General features: G+C 42.8%; 1 protein-coding gene across 3 annotated transcripts in view; it reads right to left on the reverse strand.

Moving 5' to 3' along the window:
* Window positions 1-203: 203 nt before the first annotated feature.
* Window positions 204-24448, reverse strand: part of galnt1 (UDP-N-acetyl-alpha-D-galactosamine:polypeptide N-acetylgalactosaminyltransferase 1) — a 203273-nt gene continuing 179028 nt past the window's right edge. For all 3 annotated transcript variants that reach the window (XM_068010567.1, XM_068010558.1, XM_068010548.1), the window contains 2 exons: window positions 24278-24412; window positions 204-1605 (listed from right to left, as the gene is read on the reverse strand). In XM_068010567.1, the coding sequence (XP_067866668.1) occupies window positions 1459-1605; window positions 24278-24412 (282 nt within the window). In that variant the 3' untranslated portion in view covers window positions 204-1458. The remainder of the gene's footprint in view (window positions 1606-24277; window positions 24413-24448) is intronic.

Raw genomic sequence — 24448 nt, forward strand, 5'->3', positions numbered from 1 at the left:
CCTAATTCATGTTTTTTGTATTGGTACTGGAAGGTATCTGGAATCCATGGAACTGTATCCAAAGAAGAACTAATGCTTGCAGGAAAGGAGAGAAAAGGGGAAAAAAGTGGAAAAGAAACCCAAAGTAATGTTAACGCAGGACTTGTATAAATTAGATATTTTATTGCTATCTGATATGGGTAGGTAGCAAACACACATGACTGAACCATTTTCAAAATTTTATTAGGGAAAAAAGCAATCACCAGTATTTCACAGAATCTAGTATAGTTATGCAAATAATGAAGTGGTAAGATGATATATGGACGGAGTGAAGACTTCTTCCTGCAAAAGCTCCAGCTGCTTCTCAGTCCACTGATGAATGAGCATTTATTATAGTGAATTTAATTGGTTTTATCAAACAAAATGTATAAAAAGGGGAAAAAAAGAAAAATCTACATCCAAGAGAACCTAGGCCACACACATTACTAACATTATGAGCAAATGCATTATTCATATACAGAGACATCTATTCACTGTCTTTCAGAAGCTGGTTAGTGAAATGCTCCTCGACTGGTTCATAGCAGCAGTTCTTGAAGAATAATTCGGGAAGGAGCCAAAAGAACAAGATTCAACAGTCTGCAAAACCAGGGTGAGAAATTACAAAGGAGAAAAATTAAATGAAAAAGATAGTTGAAGAAAAAAAAACATGTTTGTACAATTTCCTGTCTCTAAGTGGCCTCTACTTTTCTATTATGCCATATTTAGAAAGGGTTAACTGAAACAATTGCTAATGCAAACAAAACAATGTTCACAATTTGTAAATCAGAACTGGTTCATTCTTCATTGAGGTATAAAAATCTACACAAAATTAAAGTCATCATAATTGTACTGTTCATTTTTCCATGACTTCTGTCCCTGTTAAATAGATTTTATTCATACAAAAGTGATTTAAATGAATGTGTTCGATAGATATTTTCATTGTACTCTTGCTCTGATATTGTATAGTATTGGTTACCATGGATAAACCAAAATGTTCCGAGATATTGTGGACAGTTTGAGTTATGACACGATTTCAAACAAATACAACAATTGTGCAATTAGATTACAATGATATGCTGCTGACAGAGAACTAGTGATATGTCAGGTCCACTTCCTAGATTAAACCATATTTGCTTAATGAACAGTGCAAGCTTGTTCATTGAGATTTAAACAATCTTGTCAGCCCCACTTTCCCCTTTTTAAATCGGTTAGAAACAATGTAAACATCAGTGTGCACAGTTTCGCCATAGTTTGTAGTCTCAAACCACGAAGAAGGAATGCAGTTCTAAGACCAAAAAGTTTTGTATTGAACATCCTTCAAAATGAGTCCACATGCTCAGAGGAGGAACCTATTAGCTGCTAAGATGAAAGTTCATTTTAAGTACAAATCTAGCAGTAAGGTGCACAGAGGTAGCCCATTAAATCTTCAGAGCTGATCCATCAGAAAACCTCAGGGAGTGTGACGTTACGCAGAATCCACTGTTGTGAGCGACTCCCACTGCAATCTTTCATGGTGGGCACCTGGCTGTCTGCCTCTGTAGATTTATCCAAGCACTGGTTGCTGTTCACATGCAACAGTGTCAGTTTCTGAAAAAGAAAAATTGCTATTAGTCAGTTCTAATGCAACTGATTAAAAAAGTTGAGTGCAAACAAGCTATTTACAGAGACTTCATTCAACTGTTATGATAGTGCTTCTATATTTTTAAAGTTTTTTTCAAGGACTCATGTGTTTTAGACTATGGACATGTTTTATTTGGGAAAATTGAAAAGGATTCTATGGATCTTTTTTCACTGGGGTCACTGAAAGGACACTGAGAGGTCTTGTTTGAAAATAATGTTCACTGGAAGTCACCTGTCTTCAGATTAAATACCCAGCAGGGGCTTTTTAAACTTGGGAGGGGAAATATTTACAGAGAAGTGACAGGTCAAGATTTATAGGGGTCAAGAGGCTTGACTCTTGCGATATTGTTTTGGTTTCGCTTTGGACAGTGTGTTGGGGTGTGAACTGTTCTGAAGGCAGTTGGCGAAAACCAACCAAGAGAGCAGTCACCATCAGCACCCTCTTCCATCTCTGAGAACTTTCTGAGAATCCAGTGTAAGAAATAGAGAAACTGATGCTGCATTTCTCCTGAAAAGTCTGGCAGAAACCCCTATTGTCGCATTTCTCCTGGAAAGCCTTCAACAGTGCCTGAAAAGAACTGTTCTAGAAAAATCCCAGTGACAGCTATCTACGCATATTTGGGATGTCAAACCAAAAAGGGGCAACTGACATCTTTCCATATCTTCTGTTTTCTTCAAGAATTAGCAAGTATTTGGCCAAAGTATTCTTCGTCCTTTTTATTTGTAACAGAGCTCTAAAGAGAAAATATCTTTCTTTGGTTAACCAGTGTGTGTATGTGAGAGAGGAGCCAAGGTAAAAAGGGAACTTTCATATTTCACCGTGTATTAATAGTTTTATTTGCTACTGGTTATGTCTTGTGTTATAACAAACTGATAATTTTGTTGTTCATTGAAGGAACCCGGTTGATGTATTTTATTCTGGGATAAAGAGTAGAGTCTATGTTTGATCGTATTGGTAACTGGGTGAACATTTAAATATATGTTGTAACCTGTGGAGAAGTGGAACTAGAAAAAATAGTGCACCCCTCCCGCCTCAGTTGTAACATAACTAAATATAAAATGGGAAAACTCAAATTGTTTAGAGTTAGAATTGGTAAATACTTCAAGAATGCTATGAGTGGCATTGCTCCTTTACAGTTGATATTTATTAATGATCCAGACAACTTACATGAAACAGAAGTTGTAAAGCCCTGAGAGACATGGCTACATGATCTTGCAATCAGAAATACTGAAGACCAAGAACCAGGTACATAAAAGTCTTCAATTCAATGAGGAAATAACCAAAGCAAATGTTTCAGAAGAGGATGTTTATTAGTAGAGGATAAATGTAACACCTTTAAATGAATAATGCTTACTAGCTTTGATAAATACATTCCGAAGATCAGAAAACTTAGACCAAACAAGCATGACCTTAAATAGGTTAACAAGTTAAAAGTGGGGAGAAAGAGGAAGGGGTTCAACTATGATGTATACAGGATCATGCAGGAACACATTAAATGAGTGGCCATGGGGCAAAGGAAATGTAGATAAAAGATTGCTGAGTGCCAAAACATAACAGCAAAAATGAAGTGAAATATGAGAACAGAGAACATTAAAAGATGCAAAGAGGTTCAAAGCAGAGGATAAGCACAAAATAGTAAATATTCTGAATGAGTACTTCCTCAAAGTATCTGCGAAGAAAGACATGAGGCACACACCATTGTCAAAAAGAGATAGCCCGAGCAAAATCAATGACTTTGGTACAAATGAGATACAAGCTCTAGACAAATTTAAAGGGCTCCAAACAATGAAATTCCGTGGGGTGAATGGTAATTTTCCCAAGCGCTGAGAGAATAGGGTGAAACCTGTGATGCATTGATGGTTATGAGTCACTGAAAGTTGGAGGGGTACCAAGGGGGTTGGAAACATCACCTGTCATTTTAATTCTCCACCTTGTTCCCACTCTGACCTCAGTCCTCAGCCTCCTGCAGTGATCCAACGAAGCCCAAGGAACAGCACCTCATCTTTCGATTAGGTACTTTACAACCTTTTGGACTCACTATGTTTGCCAATTTCAGATCGCAATCTTTGACCCCATTTTGGTTCCTTTCTCTTTGCTGGTTTTGGTTTTTCTCCTTTTTTTCACTTTCGGATGGCAGCTGTTCATGATTCTGCCATTCATACCTCCTCTTGACACATATTTTGTTTCCTGTCCCATGACCACTCCCTTTGGCCTTGCACCCTGAACCCTTTTGTCATTTAATCTATTCCCTTCTATCCTATAAACGGACCTTCTCTTTTGTTCTTTTTCCCACCCTCCCTTCTTTCACTTGCTTAAAATCAATAAGTCTCCAACTTTTCTCAGTTCTGATGAAAGGTCATCAACCTGAAATGGATGCTGCCTGGCCTGCTGATTATTTCCAACATTTTCTATTTTATTTCGGATTTCCAGCAACCACTGTATTTTACTTTCACTTTTCCATTTCATGACTAGGTTGCTTAATGGAATATTATGTAATAAAACACTTGTATTTCAGTTGGAAGATCCTAATCAATTCAGTGCAACATTATAGAAGCATATCTACAGCTTGATCAAGAAGTTCCAGCAAGAATGAGAGCTGTTAAAAAGCTTGCAGGATCCTTGGCTTTATAAATAGAGGCACAGAGTGTAAAAGCAAGGAAGTTATGTTAAACCATTATAAATCACTAGTTAAATCTCAGTTAGAATCGTGTATCCAATTCCTGGCACCACACTTTAGGAAGGCTGTTGAGACCTTGGAGAGGGTGTGGAGGAGATTTACCAGAATAATATCAAGGCTGAGGGCCTTCAGTAATGGGATTTTCTCCTTCAAAGAGAGAAAGTTAATGAGAGATTTAATAGGTGTTCAAAATGACGAGTTTTGGTACAGTAAATAAGTTGAAACTTATTGGCAGCTGGGTCAGTAACTACAAATCACAGATTTAAGAATTGGCAAAATGAACTAAAGGGTAGAGGAATTTTTTTTATGCAGAGTTATGATCTGAAATATACTATTTAAAGGGATGATGGAAGTAACTTTCAAAAGGGGATTGAATATAAAGGTGAAAGGGAACAATTTGCATTGCTATGCGGAAAGGGCAGGGCAGCGGGACTAATTAGGCAGCTCTTTACAGAACCAGCACAAGCACAATGGCCCATCTAGCCTGCTTCTATGCTGTAAGATTACATCATTCTAACAAAGGCTTTTGAGTTAACATTTACATAAAGAGATTGAAATAGAATATGAAAATGAAATGACAACAAATGATGCATAGAACAAACAAATGCATCATACTGAAAGACCCAAAAAATAGAACCATGAGATGAAGTATTCAAGGCTTCTTGAGCAAGAACATAGCAAGGAATTCTAGATTTTAACAGATTCCAGACTTTAATTCTAGTTTTGGAGGCTGGTTTGTAGCATACATGTTTCAAAAGGCTCATTAAAATATTTCAAAACTTTGGATGGTTTATGTAAATATATATATGTCAATAGTTGAGCCTAGGTAGGTGAACTCTTGAACCACTTCCAGAGCGTGGTCGCCAATATTGATGGATGGAGCATTTCTGACGTCCTGCCCCATGATGTTCGTTTTCTTGAGGCTGATGGTTAGGCCAAATTCATTGCAGGCAGCCGCAAACACGTAACCTGTCTCTAGATGCAGAAATCAACAAGCGCATGGGAAAGGCTTCTACTGCTATGTCCAGACTGGCCAAGAGAGTGTGGAAAAATGGCGCAATGACACGGAACACAAAAGTCCGAGTGTATCAAGCCTGTGTCCTCAGTACCTTGCTCCATGGCAGCGAGGCCTGGACAACGTGTGTCAGCCAAGAGTGACGTCTCAATTCATTCCATCTTCGCTGCCTCCGGAGAATACTTGGCATCAGGTGGCAGGACCATATCTCCAACACAGAAGTCCTCAAGGCGGCCAACATCCCCAGCTTATACACACTACTGAGTCAGCGGCGCTTGAGATGGCTTGGCCATGTGAGCCGCATGGAAGATGGCAGGATCCCCAAAGACACATTGTACAGCGAGTTCGCCACTGGTATCAGACCCACCGGCCGTCCATGTCTCCGCTTTAAAGACGTCTGCAAAGGCGACATGAAGTCCTGTGACACTGATCACAAGTTGTGGGAGTCAGTTGCCAGCGTTCGTCAGAGCTGGCGGGCAGCCATAAAGGCGGGGCTAAAGTGTGGCGAGTCGAAGAGACTTAGCAGTTGGCAGGAAAAAAGAGAGGCGCAAGGAGAGAGCCAACTGTGTAACAGCCCCGACAACCAAATTTTTCTGCAGCACCTGTGGAAGAGCCTGTCACTCCAGAATTGGCCTTTATAGCCACTCCAGGCGCTGCTCCACACAGCACTGACCACCTCCAGGCGCTTACCCATTGTCTCTCGAGACAAGGAGGCCAAAGATATACGTCAATGTTTCCAGAAGGCATTTGATAATGTGCCAAATCAAAAGTTATTGCGGAAAATAAAAGCTCATGGTGTAGCGGGTAACATATTGGCATGGATAGAAGACTGGCTTGCTAACAGAAAACAGAGAGTAGACATAAATGGGTAATTTTCTGGCTGGCAAAATGTAACTAGTGGTGTGCAACAGGGATCAATCCTGGGGCCTCAACTTTTTACAATTTATATAAATGACTTGGATGAACGAACCGAAGGTATGGTTGTTAAATTTGCTGATGACACAAAGATAGGTAGGAAAGTAATTTGTGAAGAAGCCATAAGGAGGCTACAAAGGGATATAGATAGGTTAAGTGAGTGTGCAAAGATCTGGTAAATGGAGTCTAATGTGGGAAAATGTGAAATTGTCCATTGTGGCAAGAAGAATAAAAAAGCATATTATCTAAATGGTGAGAGATTGCAGAGCTCTGAAATGCAGAGGGATCTGGGTGTCCTAGTGTCCTAGAATCGCAAAAGGTTATTATGCAAGTACAGCAAGTAATTACGAAAGCTAATAGAATGTGATCGTTTATTGTGAGAACAAAACAGTACAGCACGGGAACAGCCCATTCGGCTCTCCAAGCCTGCGCTGATCTTGATGCCTGCCGAAACTAACACCTTCTGCACTTCCGGGGCCCATATCCCTCTATTCCCTTCCTATTCATATATTTGTCAAGATGTCTCTTAAACGTCGCTATCGTATCTGCTTCCACCACCTCCCCTGGCAACAAGTTCCAGGCACTCACCACCCTCTGTGCAAAAAACTTGCCTCGCACATCCCCTCTAAACTTTACCCCTCGCACCTTAAACCTATGTCCCCTAGTAACTGACTCTTCCACCCTGGGCAAAAGCTTCTGACTATCCACTCTGTCCATGTCGCTCATAACTTTGTAAACCTCTATCATGTCGCCCCTCCACCTCTGTCGTTCCAGTGAAAACAATCCGAGTTTTACCAACCTCTCCTCATAGCTAATGCCCTCCAGACCAGGCAACATCCTGGTAAACCTCCTCTGTACCCTCTCCAAAGCCTCCACGTCCTTCTGGTAGTGTGGCGACCAGAATTGCACGCAATATTCTAAGTGTGGCCTAACTAAGGTTCTGTACAGCTGCAACATGACTTGCCAATTTTTATACTCTATGCCCCGACCGATGAAGGCAAGCATGCTGTATGCCTTCTTGACTACCTGATCCACCTGTGTTGCCACTTTCAGTGACCTGTGGACCTGCACACCCAGATCTCTCTGCCTGTCAATACTCCTAAGGGTTCTGCCATTTACCGTATACCTCCCACCTGCATTAGACCTTCCAAAATGCATTACCTCACATTTGTCCGGATTAAACTCCATCTGCCATTTCTCCGCCCAAGTCTCCAACCGATCTATATCCTGCTGTATCCTCTGACAATCCTCATCACTATCCGCAACTCCACCAACCTTTGTGTCATCCGCAAACTTACTAATCAGCCCAGCTACATTTGACTCCAAATCATTTATATATACTACAAACAGCAAAGGTCCCAGCACTGATCCCTGTGGAACACCACGAGTCACATCCCTCCATTCAGAAAAACACCCATCCACTGTTACCCTCTGTCTTCTGTGACCGAGCCAGTTCTGTATCCATCTTGCCAGCTCACCTCTGATCCCGTGTGACTTCACCTTTTGCACCAGTCTGCCATGCGGGACCTTGTCAAAGGCTTTACTAAAGTCCATATAGACAACATCCACCGCCCTTCCCTCATCAATCACCTTCGTCACTTCCTCAAAAAACTCAATCAAATTAGTAAGACACGACCTCCCCTTCACAAAACCATGCTGTCTCTGTGAGGGGAATGAATATAAAAGTAGCGAGGTTATGCTACAGTTATACAGTGCATTGGTGGACCACATCTGGAGTACTGTGTACAATATTGGGCTCCTTATTTAAGGAAGGATGTAAATGCATTGGAAACAGTTCAGAAACGATTTACTAGACTAATACCTGGAATGGGTGGGTTGTCTTATGAGGAAAGATTGGACAGGCTAGGCTAGTATCTGCTGGAGTTTAGAAGAGTAAGAGGTGACTTGATTGAATCATACAAGATCCTGAAGAGTCTTGACAAGGGGGATGTGGAAAGGATGTTTCCTCTTGTGGGAGAATCTAGAACTAGGGGTTACTCTTTAAAAAAATAAGGGGTCACCAATTTAAGAGAGATGAGACAAAATTTTTTCTCTTAGAGGGTCGTGAGTCTTTGGAACTCTCCCTCAAAAGGTAGTGGAAGCAGAGTCTTTGAATATTTTTAAGGCAGAGGTAGATAGATTCTTGATAAGCAAAGGGGTGAAAGGTTATCGGGGGTAGGTGGAAATGTGGAGTAATCAGTTCAGCCATGAACATTATTGAATGGTGGAGCAGGCTTGAGGGACCAAGTGCCCTATTCCTGCTCCTAATTCATATGTTCTTTTCTAAAGGACCTCAAGTAAAGGAAAACTGGTTGATAAAATCTTGGATCTCAGGGAACATTTGGGTGAGTGATCATCGTATCATAAGGTTTAAACTAGTAATGCAGAAAAGGAAGGAACAAAATAAAGTAGAATGTCTCGATTGGAAGAGGGCTAATTTCAATGTGATACGAAGGGATCTAGCCAGGGTAAAATGGAACCAAAGACTGACAGGAAGCACTGTATCGGAACAATGAGTTATCTTTAAGGAAGAGATTCTTCAAGTACAGGCGAGGTACATTCCAACAAGTGTGAAAGGTAGGGGAACCAAAAATAGGGCTCCTTGGATGACGAGGGAGATAGAGATTATGATGAAAGAAAAAAAAGATCACATATGATGCATATCAGGTGAACTCATCAAGTGAGAATCAGGCCATACATAAGTTGAAAGGAGAGGTGAAGAGGAAAGTAAGACTGGAAAAGAGTGAACGCAAGAACAGAATGGCAGTCAACATAAAAGGAAACCCAAAAATCTTATACTGGAATGTAAATAGTAAGCGAGTAGTAAGAGGTGGAGTGGGGCCAATTAGGGACAAAGAGGGCTTTTTATGCTTAGAGGTGCAGTGCAAGGCTAATATACTTCATGAGTACTTTGTATCAGTGTTCACTAAGGAAATGGAATCTGACATATCAGTAGCAGAGAGAGTAGAGGCAATGGATAGGATAAATATTGAGAGGGGAGAGGTACTAAAAAGGCTGGCTATCCTTAGGGGTAATAAGTTATCTGGTCCAGATTGCTTGCATTCCAAGTTGCTAAAGGAAGTGGGGATGGAGATAGAGGAAGGGCTTGCCATAATTTTCCAGACTTCCCTATATATGGGGGAGGTGCCTGAGGATTGGAGAGTGGCAAATTCGACACCTTTATTCAAGAAAGAGTGTAAGGACAGTCCGAGCAACTACAGGTCAGTTAGTTTATCAGTGTTGGGTAAGGTTTTAGAAAGAATAATCAGGGGGAAAAGTCAACTGGCACTTGGAGAGGTTTGAATTAATTAAGTATAGTCAGCACGAATTTGTAAAAGGTAGATCATACTTGACTAATCTAATGGAATTTTTTGATGAAGTAACAGAAGGTTAATGAAGGGAGTATGGTGGATATTGATTATATGGATTTTAAGAAAGCATTTGATAAAGTACCACATAAAAGGCTGGTTAACAAAATTGAGGCTCATGGAACAGAGGGGTCAGTGTCCAACTGGATAAAAAATTGACTTAAGTACAGAAAACAGTGAGTCATAGTAAATGGTTGCATATAGCCTGGAGGATGGTAGACAGTGGTGTTCCCATATATATGACTTAAATCTTGGGGGTGGTGGGGGATAGCTCACCCTCTGGAGAAGTGCAGAATCACCAACAGCAACTTCTGCATTTCTGCACTATTCTGTGGATGTGCAGACTCCAGAAGTTGCTGTCAGTTTCAATGCAGTGATGATAGTGAATACTTTCAGCTTCGCCGTCCTTACCATAGCATAATCCACACCATTGCCTTTACTTATAATGGTGAACCAATGACTAACAGGGTTATAGAAGCACCTGACAAGCACACTTGCAATGAAACATCCCAACTGTTTGCCTACTGGAAAACACTGGATGCTGCTTTCACCTGGACCATTTGTCATTCTGCACTCTGTTCCACTTTTAGCTTAAACATCCTAGTTCATATTTTAGCCAAACTAAAACAATAAACTGCATTTCTGCACCATTAACATCTCAAAGGGTTTTACAGAGCTGAAGAAAAGATAAATAGAAGTAGATAAAGCAGAGGGGAGATTTCCAGAAAGCCTTAGATAAATTTTTTGTTTATTCATTCATGGGATGTGGGCATTGCTGGCGAGGCCAGCATTTATTGCCCATCCATAACTGCCCTCGAGAAGGTGGTGGTGAGCTGCCTTCTTGAACCACGGCAGTCCTTGGGGTGTAGGTACACCAAAAGTGCTGTGAGGAAGGGAGTTCCAGGATTTTGATCCAGCGACAGTGAAGGAACGACGATACAGCTCCAAGTCAGGATGGTGTGTGGCTTGGAGAGGAACTTGCATGTAGTGGTGTTGCCACGTATCTGCTGCCCTTGTTCTTCAGGCGGCAGAGGTGCAGGTTTAGAAGATGCTGTCAATTTCTGCAGTGCAACTCGCATATGGTACACACTGCTGCCACTGTGCATCAGTGGTGGAGGGAGTGTATGTTTAAGGTGGTGGACGGGTGCTTAGACTATACAAGACTTCAGCACAACTGCATTTGGAGTAGTATTCAGTTTTGACCCCATATATGGAGTGGAGACTGAGGCACTGGAGGAGGTCCAGAGGAAGGTGACCACTATTATATCCAATATTAAATCTCAAGGCAAGTTAAGAAGCTGGGAGGATTTTCATTAGAGGAATCTCTATATAAAGCAGACCAGTTTTTAGCTAAACGCAGTGAGGGACACAGCGAGAAGAGACATTTGCCTGAGTGAAGCTGAATTTGGTGCACGTGGTAAGTTCTGATAAGTTGTCAAGCTTAAATTTTAGATTAAGAGTCAGGCTTTAAAATCTCCTGGTTAGGTAAATGCCTTGTTAAACAAGCAGCAGCCAGCAGTGGTAGTTATGTCAAATAGTTGAAAATAGTTCGGTTCAATAGGTGCAAATTATTGTAGCAGAAGCCGAGCTAGTGAGTCATTAGAATCTCTATATAAAGCAGACCAGTTCTTAGCTGAACGCAGTGAAGAGACGTTAGCCTAAGTGAGACATTGCATAGTGAGGCTGGAATTTGGTGCATGTGGGAATTCAGTGCAGAGGGGGAAAGAGGGGTTCCTTTTCCTATCTTTTTTTAGCTTCCAGCAGCTGGTGTGTCATCTTCCTTTGACTCCAAGGTAGGTGATTGGTTGGTGAGTGTTTTATCACTTATCTTTCAAAACTCAGGTAATTTTAGAAATTGTAAGGTTTGTATTTGATAATACTAGTTAAGCTTAGTAGATTGAGGAAACAGTGAGTTAATTAAGAAAGTAATTAAGTAATTAAAGTGAATTAACTAATAGCATAAGTAACAATGGCAGGACTGGTGTTATGTTGCAGCTGTGGTATGTGGAGGCTTCTGGATGCCAAGGCGATCTAGGACAAACACGTCTGCGGAAAGTGTACGCAGCTAGAGGAATTCCGGATCAAGATTATTGATCTGGAAGCTGAACTGCAAACATTGTGCAACATAAGGGAGGGGGAGAAATACCTGGACATCCTGTTTCAGAAAACGGTAACACCTCTTAAAACAGGGTCACCTGTTTTGGTCAGCAGTGAGGGACAGGAGGATGTGACTGTGAGTGAGGCAGGTAAAGGGACCGAGCAGACAGTAGTTGTGGAGCCTCAGACTTTGCAAATGTCAAACAGGTTTGAGATGTTCTCAACCTCTGTGGATGAAAGTGAGGTCTGTAAGGTGGATGAGCAGACAGGCCATGGCACTGTGGTACAGAAAACCATTCAAGTGGGGGGAGCAAAAAGGAATGTAGTGGTAGTAGGGGATAGTATAGTGAGGGGGATTGACACTGCTCTGTGCAGCCAAGAACATGAGTCCAGAAGGCTGTGTGGCTTACCTAGTGCCTAGGTTTGGGACATCTGCTCAGAGCTGGACAGGAACTTGCAGTGGGGGTGGGGGGGAAGCATCTAGTTGTCATTGTCCATGTATGTACCTATGACATAGGTAGAATTGGAAATAGGTTCTGCTTAGACAGTATGAGGAGCTAGGCACCAGATTGAAGAGCAGAACCTCAAGGGTAATAATCTCTGATTATTACGTGCCAATTGACAGAGGGTACATAAGATTAGTGAAATGAATAGGTGGCTCAAAGACTGGTGATGGAGAAGTGGGTTTTGGTTCATCGGGCACTGGCACCAGAACTGGGGAAAGTGGGGACGTGCCACTGGGATGGTCTGCACCTGAACCGTGCTGGGACCAGTGTTTTAGCAAGGGCGGCACAGTGGCAAGCACCGCAGCCTCACAGCTCTAGCGACCCGGGTTCAATTCTGGGTACTGCCTGTGTGGAGTTTGCAAGTTCTCCCTGTGTCTGCGTGGGTTTCCTCCGGTTTCCTCCCACATGCCAAAGACTTGCAGGTTGATAGGTAAATTGGCCATTAGCAATTGCCCCTAGTATAGGTAGGTGGTAGGGAAAATATAGGGACAGGTGGGGATGTGGTAAGAATATGGAATTAGTGTAGGATTAGTATAAAATGGGTGGTTGATGGTCGGCACAGACTCGGTGGGCTGAAGGGCCTGTTTCAGTGCTGTATCTCTAAAAATAAAACCGTATAAGTAGGGAAGTAGAGAGGGCTTTAAACTAAACAAGAGGGTGAGGGATCAAGCCTGGGTAGACGTAGCAAGACAGCAGAATAGTAATATGGGAAATGAAGGCCAGAGAATGGCAGGAAAGGACAGTGAGAAAAAACCTAAGAACACACCAACAGTCGAGACTTGATGTTAGAAAGATAACAAAGACAAAACTGAAGGCTCTGTATCTGAATGTATGTGGCATTCATAACAAAGTAGAAAAACTGATAGCGCACATTGAAGTAAATAAATATGATCTGAAAGCCATTATGGAGACGTGGCTGCAGGATGACTAGGATTGGGTCCTAAATATTGAGGGGTATATGACATTCAAGAAGAATGGGAAGCTCAGTAAAGGTGGAGGGGTAGCGCTGTTAATCAAGGATGGCATTGGTGCAATAGTTAGAGATGACCTTAGTTCAGGAGATCAGGATGTAGAATTGGTTTGGGTGGAGATGAGGAGTAGAAGGGGAAAGGAGTGGTCTACAGGTTCCCTAACAGTAACCATAATGTAGGACAAAGTATACAAGAAGAAATATTGGGTGCTTGTGATAAAGGGATGGCAATAATCATGGGTAATTTTAATCTATATATAAACTGGAAAAATCAGATTGGCAATAGTAGATGATGAGTTCATAGAATGCTTTTAAGATGGTTTCTTAGAGCAGCACGTACTGGAACCAACCAGAAAGCAGGTTATATTAGATTTAGTATTGTGTAATGTGACAGGATTAATGAATAACCTCAGAGTAAAGGCACCTCAAGGTAGCAGCGACCACAATGTGATTGTGTCCTTCGGCCCATTGTGTCCGTGCCGGTCATCAAGCACCTATCTATTCTAATCCCATTTTCCAGCACTAGGCCCGTAGCCTTGTATGCTATGGCATTTCAAGTGCTCATCTAAATGCTTCGTAAATGTTGAAGGTTCCTGCCTCAACCACCCCTTTAGGCAGTGTGTTCCAGAATCCAATCACACTTGGGGGAAATTTTTTTCCCTCAAATCCCCTCTATACCTCCTGCCCCTTACCTTAAATCTATGCCCCCTGGTTATTGACACCTCTGCTAAGGGAAAAAGTTTCTTCCTATCTCCGCCCCTCATAATTTTGTAAACCTCTATCAGGTCTCCCCTTAGCCTTCTCTGCTCTAAGGAAAACAACCCTAGCCTATCCAGTCTCTCTTCATAGCTGAAATGCTCCAGCCCAGACAACATCCTGGTGAATCTCCTCTGCACCCTCTCCAGTGCAAATCACTTCCTTCCTATAGTGTGGCGACCAGAACTGTACATAGTACTCCAGCTGTGGCCTAACTAGCTCCATCATAACCTCCCTGCTTTTATATTCTATGCCTCAACTAATAAAGGCAAGTATCCCATATGCCATCCTAACCACCTTATCTACCTGTGCTGCAGCCTTCAGTGATCTATGGACAAGTATACTAAGATCCCTCTGATCCTCTGTACTTCCTCGGGTCCTACCACGCATTGTATATTCCCTTGCCTAGTTAGTCCTCCCAAAATGCATCACCTCACACTTCTCAGGATTAAATTCCATTTGCCACTGCTCTGTCCATCTTACCAGCCCATCTATATCGTCCTGTAACCTTAAGGCTTTCCTCCTCACTATTTATGACACCACCAATTTTTGTGTCATCTGGAACTTTCTGATCATACCTCCTATATTCACATCTAAATCATTAATGTACACTACAAATAATAAGGGTCCCAACACCGATCCCTGTGGTACACCACTGGTCACAGGCTTCCAATCGCAAAACAACCCTCGACCATTACCCTCTGCTTCCTGCCACCAAGCCAATTTTGGATCCATTTTGTCATTGCCCTGGATCCCATGGGCTCTTGCCTTCTTGACCAACCTCCCATGTGGGACCTTATCGAAAGCCTTACTGAAGTCCATGTAGACTATATCAACTGCTTTACCCTCATCTACACATTGAGTCACCTCCTCGAAAAATTCAATCAAGTTTGTTGGACATGATCTCCCCGACAAAGCCATGCTGGCTATCCTTGATTAATCCCTGCTTCTCCAAGTGGAGATTAATCCTGTCCCTCAGAATTTTTTCCAATAGTTACCCTACCACTGATGTTAGACCCACTGTCCTGTAATTAGCTGGTTTATCCCTGTTACCCTTCTTGAATAATGGTACCACATTCGCTGTCCTCCAATCCTCTGGCACCTCTCCTGTGGCCAGAGAGAATTTGAAAATTTGTGTCAGAGCCCCTGCTATCTCCTCCCTTGCCTCACTTAACAGCCTGGGATACATCTCATCTGGGCCTGGGGATTTATCCACTTTTAAGCCCGCTAAAACCACTAATATCTCCTCCCTTTCAATGCTAATTTGTCCGAGTATATCACAATCCCCCTCCCTGATCTCTACATCTACGTCGTTCTTCTCCATAGTGAACACAGATGAAAAGTAATCATTTAAAACCTCATCTACTTGACAAAGGTTAATCAGGAGAAATAAATTAGAATATGAGCGGAAACTAGCTAGAAATGTAAAAATGGATCGCAAGAGTTTCTACAGGTACTTTAAAAGGAAAAGGGTAATTAAAGTGAGTGTTGGTCCTCTAGAGAGTGAGAATGGCAGTTAATAGTAGATAATAAAGAAAGGCAAATGAAATGAACTATTCTGCTTCTGTCTTCACAATAGAAGATACAAAAAAAATTCCAGTAATAGCTGTAAATCAGGAGGTGAAAAGAACATAGGTGCAGGCCATTCAGTCCATCGAACCTGCTCCAGCATTCAATACGATCATGGCTGATCATCCACTTCAATGCCTTTTCCCACACTATCCTCATATCCCTTTATGTCACTTGTGTTTAGGAATCAGTCAATCTGTGCTTTAAACATACTCAATGACTAAGCTTCCACTGCCCTCTGGGGTAGAGAATTCCAAAGATTCACAGCCCTCTGAGTAAAGAAGTTTCTCCTCATCTCTATCCTCAGTGGTTTCCCTCTGGTTCTAGACTCCCCAACCAGGGGCAACATTTGACCTGCATCTACCCTGTCTATCCCTTTAAGTATTTTGTAGGTTTCAATGAAATCACATCTCATTCTTCAAAACTGTAGAGAATACAGGCCCAGATCCCAAATCCCTCTTCATAGGACAGTCCTGCCATCCCAGGAACTGTCTGGTGAACCTTCATTGCACTCCCTCTATGTCAATAATATCCTTCCTAAGGTAAGGGGACCAAAACTGCACACAGTACTCCTAGTGCAGTCTAACCGAGATTCTATACAATTGAAGCAAGATTTCACTACTCCTTGTACTCAAATCCTTTTGTGATAAAGGCCAACATACCAAGAGCCTTCCTAATTGCTTGCTGCACCTGCATGTTAGCTTTCAGTGACTTACTGACGAGGACACCCAGGTCCCTTTGTACATCTACACTTTCTAATCTCTTACCATTTAAGAAATACTCTGCACATCTATTCCTCCTACCAAAGTGGATAACCTCACATTTTTCCACATTATATTCCATCTGCCACGTTCTTGCCCACTCACTAAGTCTTTCCAAATCCCCTTGAAGCCGCTTTGCATTTTTCTCAACACACATTCCCACCTAGCTTTGTGTCATCCGCGAACTTGAAAATACTACATTTGGTCCCCACACCCAAATCATTGATATATATTGTAAACAGCTGGGGCCCAAGCACTGATCCCTGTAGTACCCCACTAGTCACAGCCTGCCAACGCGAGAATGACCCATTTATTCCTACTCTGTTCTCTGCCTGTTAACCAATCCTTAATCCATGCCAGTATATTACCTGTTGTGCAACAGCCCCAACAAACAAATTTCTCTGCAGCACCTGTGGAAGAGCCTGTCACTCCAGAATTGGCCTTTATAGCCACTCCAGGCGCTGCTTCACAAACCACTGACCACCTCCAGGCGCGTATCCATTGTCTCTCGAGATAAGGAGGCCCAAAAGAATATTACCTCCTATCCCATGTGCTTTAATTTTGCTAACCAACCTCCTGTGGGCGACTTTATCAAAGGCCTTTTGAAAATCCAAGTATACCATGTCCACTGATTTCCCCTTTATTAATTGTGAGTAACATCCTCAAAAACCTCCAACAGATTTGTCAAACATGATTTCCCATTCATAAATCCATGTTGATTATGCCCAATCAGATTATTATCCATTTATCACATCTTTTAGAATAGATTCTAGCATTTTCCCAATGACTAATGTAAGGCTAAGAGGTCTGTAATTCCCAGTTTTCTCTTTCCCTCCCTTCTTAAATAGTTGGGTGACATTTGCGACCTTCCAATCTGCAGGAACCTTTCCAGAATCTGTAGAATTTTGGAAGATGATCACCAATGCAGCCACTATCCCCATAGCTACCTCTTTCAACACTCTGGGATGTAGAATATCAGGTCCTGGGGACTTATCAACCTTCAGCCCCATTAATTTCTCCAGTACAACCTTATTAATACCAATTTCCTTCAATTCCTCATTCCCCCATATCCCTTGGCTCTCTAATTCTGGGAGATTTCTTGCATCTTCCTCAGTGAAGACAGACACTAAGTAATCATTTAGCTTCTCTGCATTTCTCTATTCCCCATTATAAATTCTCCTGACAGCCTGTAATAGACCCACATTTGTCTTCGCCAAATGTTTCCTTTTTACGTACCTATAGAAGCTTTTCCAGTCCGTTTTTGTATATTTTGCTAGTTTACATTCATATTCTATTCTCCATTTATCAGCTTCTTTGTCCTCCTTTGCTGTCTTCTAAAATCTTCCCAATCCTCAGGCTTACTACTATTTCTGGCAACTTTGTCGGCCTTTTCTTTTAATCTGATACAACCCTTAACTTCCTTCGTTATCCACGGTTGACTGCCTTTACTTTTGGGGTTTTTGTGCCTTGAAGGAATGTATCATTGCTGCAAACTATGTAACATTCCTTGAAAGACTATCCATTGCCTATGTACTGTCATACCTTTTAATGTATTTTCCCAATCCACCTCAGCCAATTTGCCCCGCATACCTTCATAATTTCCTTTGTTTAAATTTAACACTCTGGTTTCAGATTGAACTACCTCACTTTCAAACATAATGTAAAATTCTATCACATTATGGTCACTCATCCCTCAAGGTTCTTTTACCACAAGATTATTAATTAGCCCTTTCTCATTATATAATATTAGATCTAAAATAGCTTGTCATCTAGTCGGTTCCAGAACATACTGCTCTAGAAAAACATCCTTAACACACTCCAGAAACTCGTCCTCCACAGCTTTAGTGCTCATTAGGTTTACCCAGTCTATATGCAGATTGAAGTCACCCATGATTACTGTATTACCCATGCTACATGCTTCTCTAATCTCCTGAATAATGCCATGCCCCACACTACCACTACTGTTTGGTGGCCTATAAACGACTCCTACCAATGTTTGCTGCCCCTTGCTGTTTCTTAGCTCCACCCAAACAGATTCCACATTTTGTTCTTCTGAGCTGAGATCCACCCTTGCTAATGTACTGATCCCATCCCTTATCACCAGCGCAACACCACCTCCTTTTCCTATTTGCCTGTCCTTCCTAAATGTCGAATAACCTTGAATATTCAGTTCCCAGTCTCGGTCACCCTGTAGCCACGTTTCTGTTATGGCAATTAAATCATACCCATTTATCTCTATTTTGGCCTTTAAGTCATCTACCTTGTTGCGAATGCTGTGTGCATTCAGGTAGCGTGCCCTTAATCTCGTCTTCTTGATATTCTGCATTCTAAGCCTAGTTGATGCTCGCCTTTGTTTTGTTTGCCTTCTAATGTCACTTGCTACTTTTCTACCTCCTGTTACCAGTTTTACTTCCTTCCAATATGAGCTACCCCTCAAGAGTAGAAAGGAATTTGGTGAAATTACAATCACCAGGGAAGCAGTACTGACCAAACTGATGGAGCTGGGGGCTGACAAGTCCCCAGGTCCTAATGGGCTTCATCCTAGGGTCTTAAAAAGAGGTGACCAATGAGGTAGTAGATGCATTGGTGTTAATTATTCAAAATTTGCTAGATTCTGGAAAGGTTTTATCAGACTGGAAAGTAGCAAATATAACCCCTCTATTCAAGAAGGGGGGAGGCAGAAAACTGGTAACTATAGGCCAATTAGCTTGGCATCTGTCATGGGGAAGGTGTTAGAATCGATTAAGGAAGTTCTAGCAGGGAACTTAGAAAAACTCAAGGTAATCGGGAATAGTCAGCATGGCTTTGTGAAAGGGAGATCATGATTAACCAATTCATTGGGGTACTTTGAAGGAGCAACATGTGCCGTGGATAAAGGGGAGCCCGTTGATGTACTGTACTTGGATTTCCAGAAGGCATTTGACAAGGTGCCACATAAAAGGTTATTGTGCAAAGTAGGAGCTCATAGTGTTGTGGGTAACATATTAACATGGATAGAAGATTGACTGGCTGGCAGAAAACCGAATATGCATAAACGGGCCCTTTTCTGATTGGCTGAATGTGACGTGTGGAGTCCTGCGTTGGGGCCTCAACTTCTACAATTTACAATTTATATTCTCCTTGCCAGTTATTCTCTGTGACCCTCTGTCCTATCAACACCTTCCCATTTGTTCTCTTTTGCCCGACCCCCACTTTATTTGCTTAAAACCTATTACATTTCTAACCTTTGCCAGTTCTGATGAAAGGTCACTGACCTGAAACGTTAACTTTGCTTCTCTCTCCACAGATGCTGCCAGACCTGCTAAGTATTTCCAACACTTTTTGGTTTTATTTCCGATTTCCAGCAACTGCAGTATTTTGCTTTTATTTTACTAGATTGATACCTGGAATGAGCGGGTTGTCTTATGAGGAAAGGCTGGACAGACTGGGCTTGTTTTCACTGGAGTTTAGAAGAGTGAGGGGAGACTTGATTGAAGTATATAAGATCCTGAATGGTCTTGCAAGATGGATGTGGAAATATGGTTTCCTCTTGTAGGGGAGTCCAGAACTAGGGGGCACAGTTTTAAAATTAGGGGTCGCCCTTTTAGGACAAATGAGAAATTTTTTCTCAGAGGCTTGTGCGACTTTGGAACTCTGCCTCAGAAGGTGGTGGAGGCGGGGTCATTGAATAATTTTAAGGTGGAGGTAGATAGATTCCCTTGCCTAAGAAGGAACTAAGGTTATTAGGGGTAGATGGGAGTGTGGAATTCGAGACACACAGATCAGCCATGATCTTACTGAATGCCAGAGCAGGCTAGAGGGGCCGAATAGCCTACTTCTGCTCCTAATTCGTATGTTCGTACAGGCTTAGCAGTGATTTGATAGGCTTTTTAATATCATAAAATGAATCAATTCTGTTATTTGGCAGAAATGGATGAAAGAATTAGGGGACACGAGCACAGATGTCCGAGATGGGACAGTAGTTGGCGAGGGCATCAAAGAGGGGATGATGACATAAGTTTTAAAAGTGGTTTTGGAAGTTTCTACAGAAAGGGCGCCAATAGCAAGGCCATCTATCAGGGAGGTGGGTAGCTGATAAGTCAGCAGTTGAATGGAGAGAGGATCAAGGAAATAGGAAGTGGGTCTCATGGAAGGAATAATCTGGGAACGGGCTGATAGGGTTGGGAGGGCGCGAGGGCAAGGTAACCAGGGATCATGGTTGGATTAGGTTGAAGACTGGAGGCAGGTTCAGAGTAAGAGGACACAGAAAGGGGAGATAGCAAAGGAAGCAGCTGCATGGATGGCCTCAATCTTAGAGATGACCTAATCCATAAACTCTTCACACTTGGCGCGAAAGCTGTGAGGTGAATGGAACAGGAGAAAGGAGTTGAGGAGGCAAGAGGAGTCTTGGGACAGCAAGATCTAGTAATATTTGACATGGTCAAGTCAAATCTATCAAAGAATGATTAAATCAGTTGTGTGACAGGTGTGCTTGAGTTTGTGGCCCTCTAAGATGGGGAGTACACCTGGTGAAAAGGCAGGGGTGGGAGATGGTGCACGATTTAGTGGGTAACAGAAACAGGGAGGGAATGGTTCAGCCAGAGTTAGGGGTGTCATGATAGGTGGAGGGCCAGAGGAGAAGGAGTTAGAAGCTCGAGAGCGAATTAGTGAGTTAGCTGGGGCATGAGCTTTTTTTTTTTATAAAAATGGTCAGGTGAGGGTATTGGGGTTGGGGACTCAAGGATTGAAAGGACGTCATAGATTGGTTGAAGGTAGCGACCCTTTTCCCACTAAATGGCTGACCACCCAGCTTCAATTCCTAGCTCCCATGTTACCTGATAATAATGGATCCCTCTTCTCAGGTACTGTCCCTGTCTTTCAAAGCTGCTTTCAACACCCCTCTCTTCAAAAAAAAAAACTCTATCCTCCGCACATGCAAACTACTGCCCCATCTCCCTTTCCTTTCAAGTCCTCGAACATATTGTTGCCTACCAAATCCGTGTCCATCTTTGCCAGAACTCCATGTTTGAATACCTCCAATCAGGTTTCCGGCCCTACCATAGTACTGAAACAGCTCTTAGCAAAGTCACAAATCACATCCCTCTGGTCCTTCTCAACCCGTCTGCAGCCTTTTGACATGGTTGACCACCCTCCAATAATGCATTTCCACCATTATCCAGCTGGGTGGGACTGCACTCATCTGGTTCCATTATACATCTAATTGTAATCAGAGTCACCTGCAATGGCTTCTCTTCCTGCTCGGTTATCTCTGGTGTTCACCAAGGATCTATCTTTGGTCCCCTCCTCACCGACATGCTGCTATTTCCACACTGATGTCACCCTGTTCTACTTCATCACCACCTCTCTTGACCCCTCCACGGTCTCTAAATTGTCAAATTGCTGGTCAGACATGAACAGAAATTACCTCCAACTAATTATTGGGAAGACCGAAGCCATTGTCTTCAGTCGTCTCCATAAGCTCCGCTCTCTAGCCACAGAGTCCATCCCAATCTGGCAACTGTCTGAGGCTGAAATAAACTGTTTGCAACCTTGGTGTCATTATTTGACCCCCATATGGGCTTCCGACCACATATCCATGCCATCACTAAGTTTGTCTTTTTCCACCTTAACATCACCCTGACTCCACCCCTGCTCATCTGCTGCTGTAAGCTTCATCCATGCTTATGTTACCCCTAGACTTGACTATTCCAATGCACTCCTGGCTGGCCTCTTATGATCCAGATGTCATCCAAAACTCTGCTGCCTAGTTCTAACTCACACCAAATCCCATTCACCCATCACCCCTGTTCTCAGTAACCTACATTAGTTTCTGGTTAAGATTATGCACTTTGTTGGGGTGGGGGGGGGGGGGGGGGGGGGCGGTGGTCACAGTGCGGAAGGTCAGCTTGACAAGCTAAGTGTTTTGGTTATTGGGGGGGGGGGGGGGCAGGAGAATCAGTCAAAGAGAGATACAGCACTGAAACAGGCCCTTCGGCCCACCGAGTGTGTGCTGACCAACAACCACCCGTTTATACTAACCCTACATTAATCCCATGTTCCCTACCACATCCCCATCATTCGCCTAACACCTACCTACATTAGGGGCAATTTACAATGATCAATTTACCTATCAACTTGCAGGTCTTTGGCTGTGGGAGGAAACCGGAGCACCCGGCGGAAACCCACGCGGTCACAGGGAGAACTTGCAAACTCCGCACAGGCAGTACCCAGAGCCGAACCCGGGTCGCTGGAGCTGTGAGGCTGCGGTGCTAACCACTGTGCCACCCAAGAGGGGCAAGATAAATTTATTAAATTTTTTTTACATCAACATACCTTTAAATATTTAAATGGCACAGTTGGGCTCGAAGCCCTGTAAAAATGGCATCAGCACAGGCAACTGACGCCATTGCCGGGGATGGACAGCCCACCCCCTCCACGTCATCGGGGTTGGGGGGGGGAGGGGGCTACTGGCCCAGCTACTTAAATAAGCAGTGTCTCCGCGATGTGCTGCCCGCACAGGCAGGCCGCCATTTATTTGCAACAGCGGCAAAAGTATAAATTTCAGCCCAAGCTGTGGGCTTGTTCAAGAAGAATTCAAGTATGGGACAGCAGAAGAGAAAATCGACTGAAGAATAGTGTTTAGTGGGGGAAATAATCAAAGGAAGCATGATGCTCAGGGAAGGAAGAGGTGAGCATACGAATAAGGAGGAGTAGGCCACTCAGCCCCTTGATCCTGTTCTGCCATTCAACACCATCATGGTATAGCTGGATGTGGAGAACAGAACAGACCCAAAAATGACAAAGGAAAAAGTGGGAGCAAAGATCTCAGGTGCAGTGTGGCAGTCATAATTTGAGAAATTATCACCTAAGGAAACCCCATAGTCCAGCAGTCAGTGGAGGAACGCAATCCAGTTCAGAAGACACCTGGAGGACCGATGATTGATCCAGGTGACATCAGAGGATTGGGGAAATCCTCTAGCAGCCATTAGTACACCAAAGACCAACAGAGTTTGGCTCAGAGGAAGTGTGGATGAGTAGAGAATGATGCACAGAGAACCAGTGGACGAATAGAATTTGATCCAGAGGAGTTATGGAGGAAAGAGTGAAGCATCGGAAACTGAGTGCAATCTCCAACTCAGGAGCCAGCAGAGGAAAGATGCACAACCAGGAGGCCAGCAGTACAATGGAATTCAGTTCAAGAGAACTGGTGGAGTAGCAGATTTCAGTCCAAGGGGCCAGTGGAGGAGCAGACTGTTGCCCGTGACCCAATGCAACAGCTGAGTAAAACCCAGAAACTAGTAGAAAAGTTGAGTTCAGTCCAGGAACCAGCAAACTTCTAAGCATGAACAAATATTGCAGCAGAAGCCAGTAGATCAGACTAGAAGGCTGTGGCAAACTACAGACACAGGCAACAATGCCCAGATGGCCCATTGGCAAAGCAGATTTTTGCCATTAAAGCTTTCCTGTCGCCTATTTCTACCTAGAACTCTTCAGAATCGCAGCTGAAGTGGTGCAGAGCACAAAATGGTCAATGTCCTGGGTAAGAGCAGGATCCAGTGTTTTCCTACAGGCAAGAAAGCAAGTGAGACAGCAACATGTCAACTAAGCAAGCAGAGCACAGGTTGTATTCAGGGAACAGCAGCAAGAACAAATTTACAGCAACACGAGAGCAGTTTCAGCTGAAAGGAGAAACTTCCAAACAAGAGACAGCATGCTAAACCCTAAGTGAACTACAGTCAGTCACTGAAGGCAGCTATTTTGCTAATTCTTTGAACAAGCATTTAAACTGCCTTTTCCCCAGTTCTGTGATTTGAGTGATTGATTACTTGTGAAAACTATTTCCACACAGAACAGTTCTTCAGCCAACAGTATTACCTGAACCTGCATGAGTGGAATCACTGTCTGTTTATTTAACTTTAACCTGGTTAGTACCATTGCCTTTCTGCCACTAGCACAGCACTTGAGAAAACACATTTCAAAATTTAATTTTGTTTCTGAATTAATGTTTTCATGAAAAGCACTTACTACAGCATCATGCTCCCAAAGCTGATTGCCTTTTAGATGATGGCACTTCAGCATCATGATAGGACCATTAAGTTTGGACACATCTAGGCACAAGTCATCAGTTCTAATTTCCTTGTTTGCAGTATAGGAAAATACCTAGAGAATGAAAAAAACATAACATTAAGTCTTTAA

The sequence above is a fragment of the Heterodontus francisci genome, chromosome 2 (genome assembly GCF_036365525.1).
Source record: "Heterodontus francisci isolate sHetFra1 chromosome 2, sHetFra1.hap1, whole genome shotgun sequence".
In the NCBI taxonomy this organism is placed as follows: Eukaryota; Metazoa; Chordata; class Chondrichthyes; order Heterodontiformes; family Heterodontidae; genus Heterodontus; species Heterodontus francisci.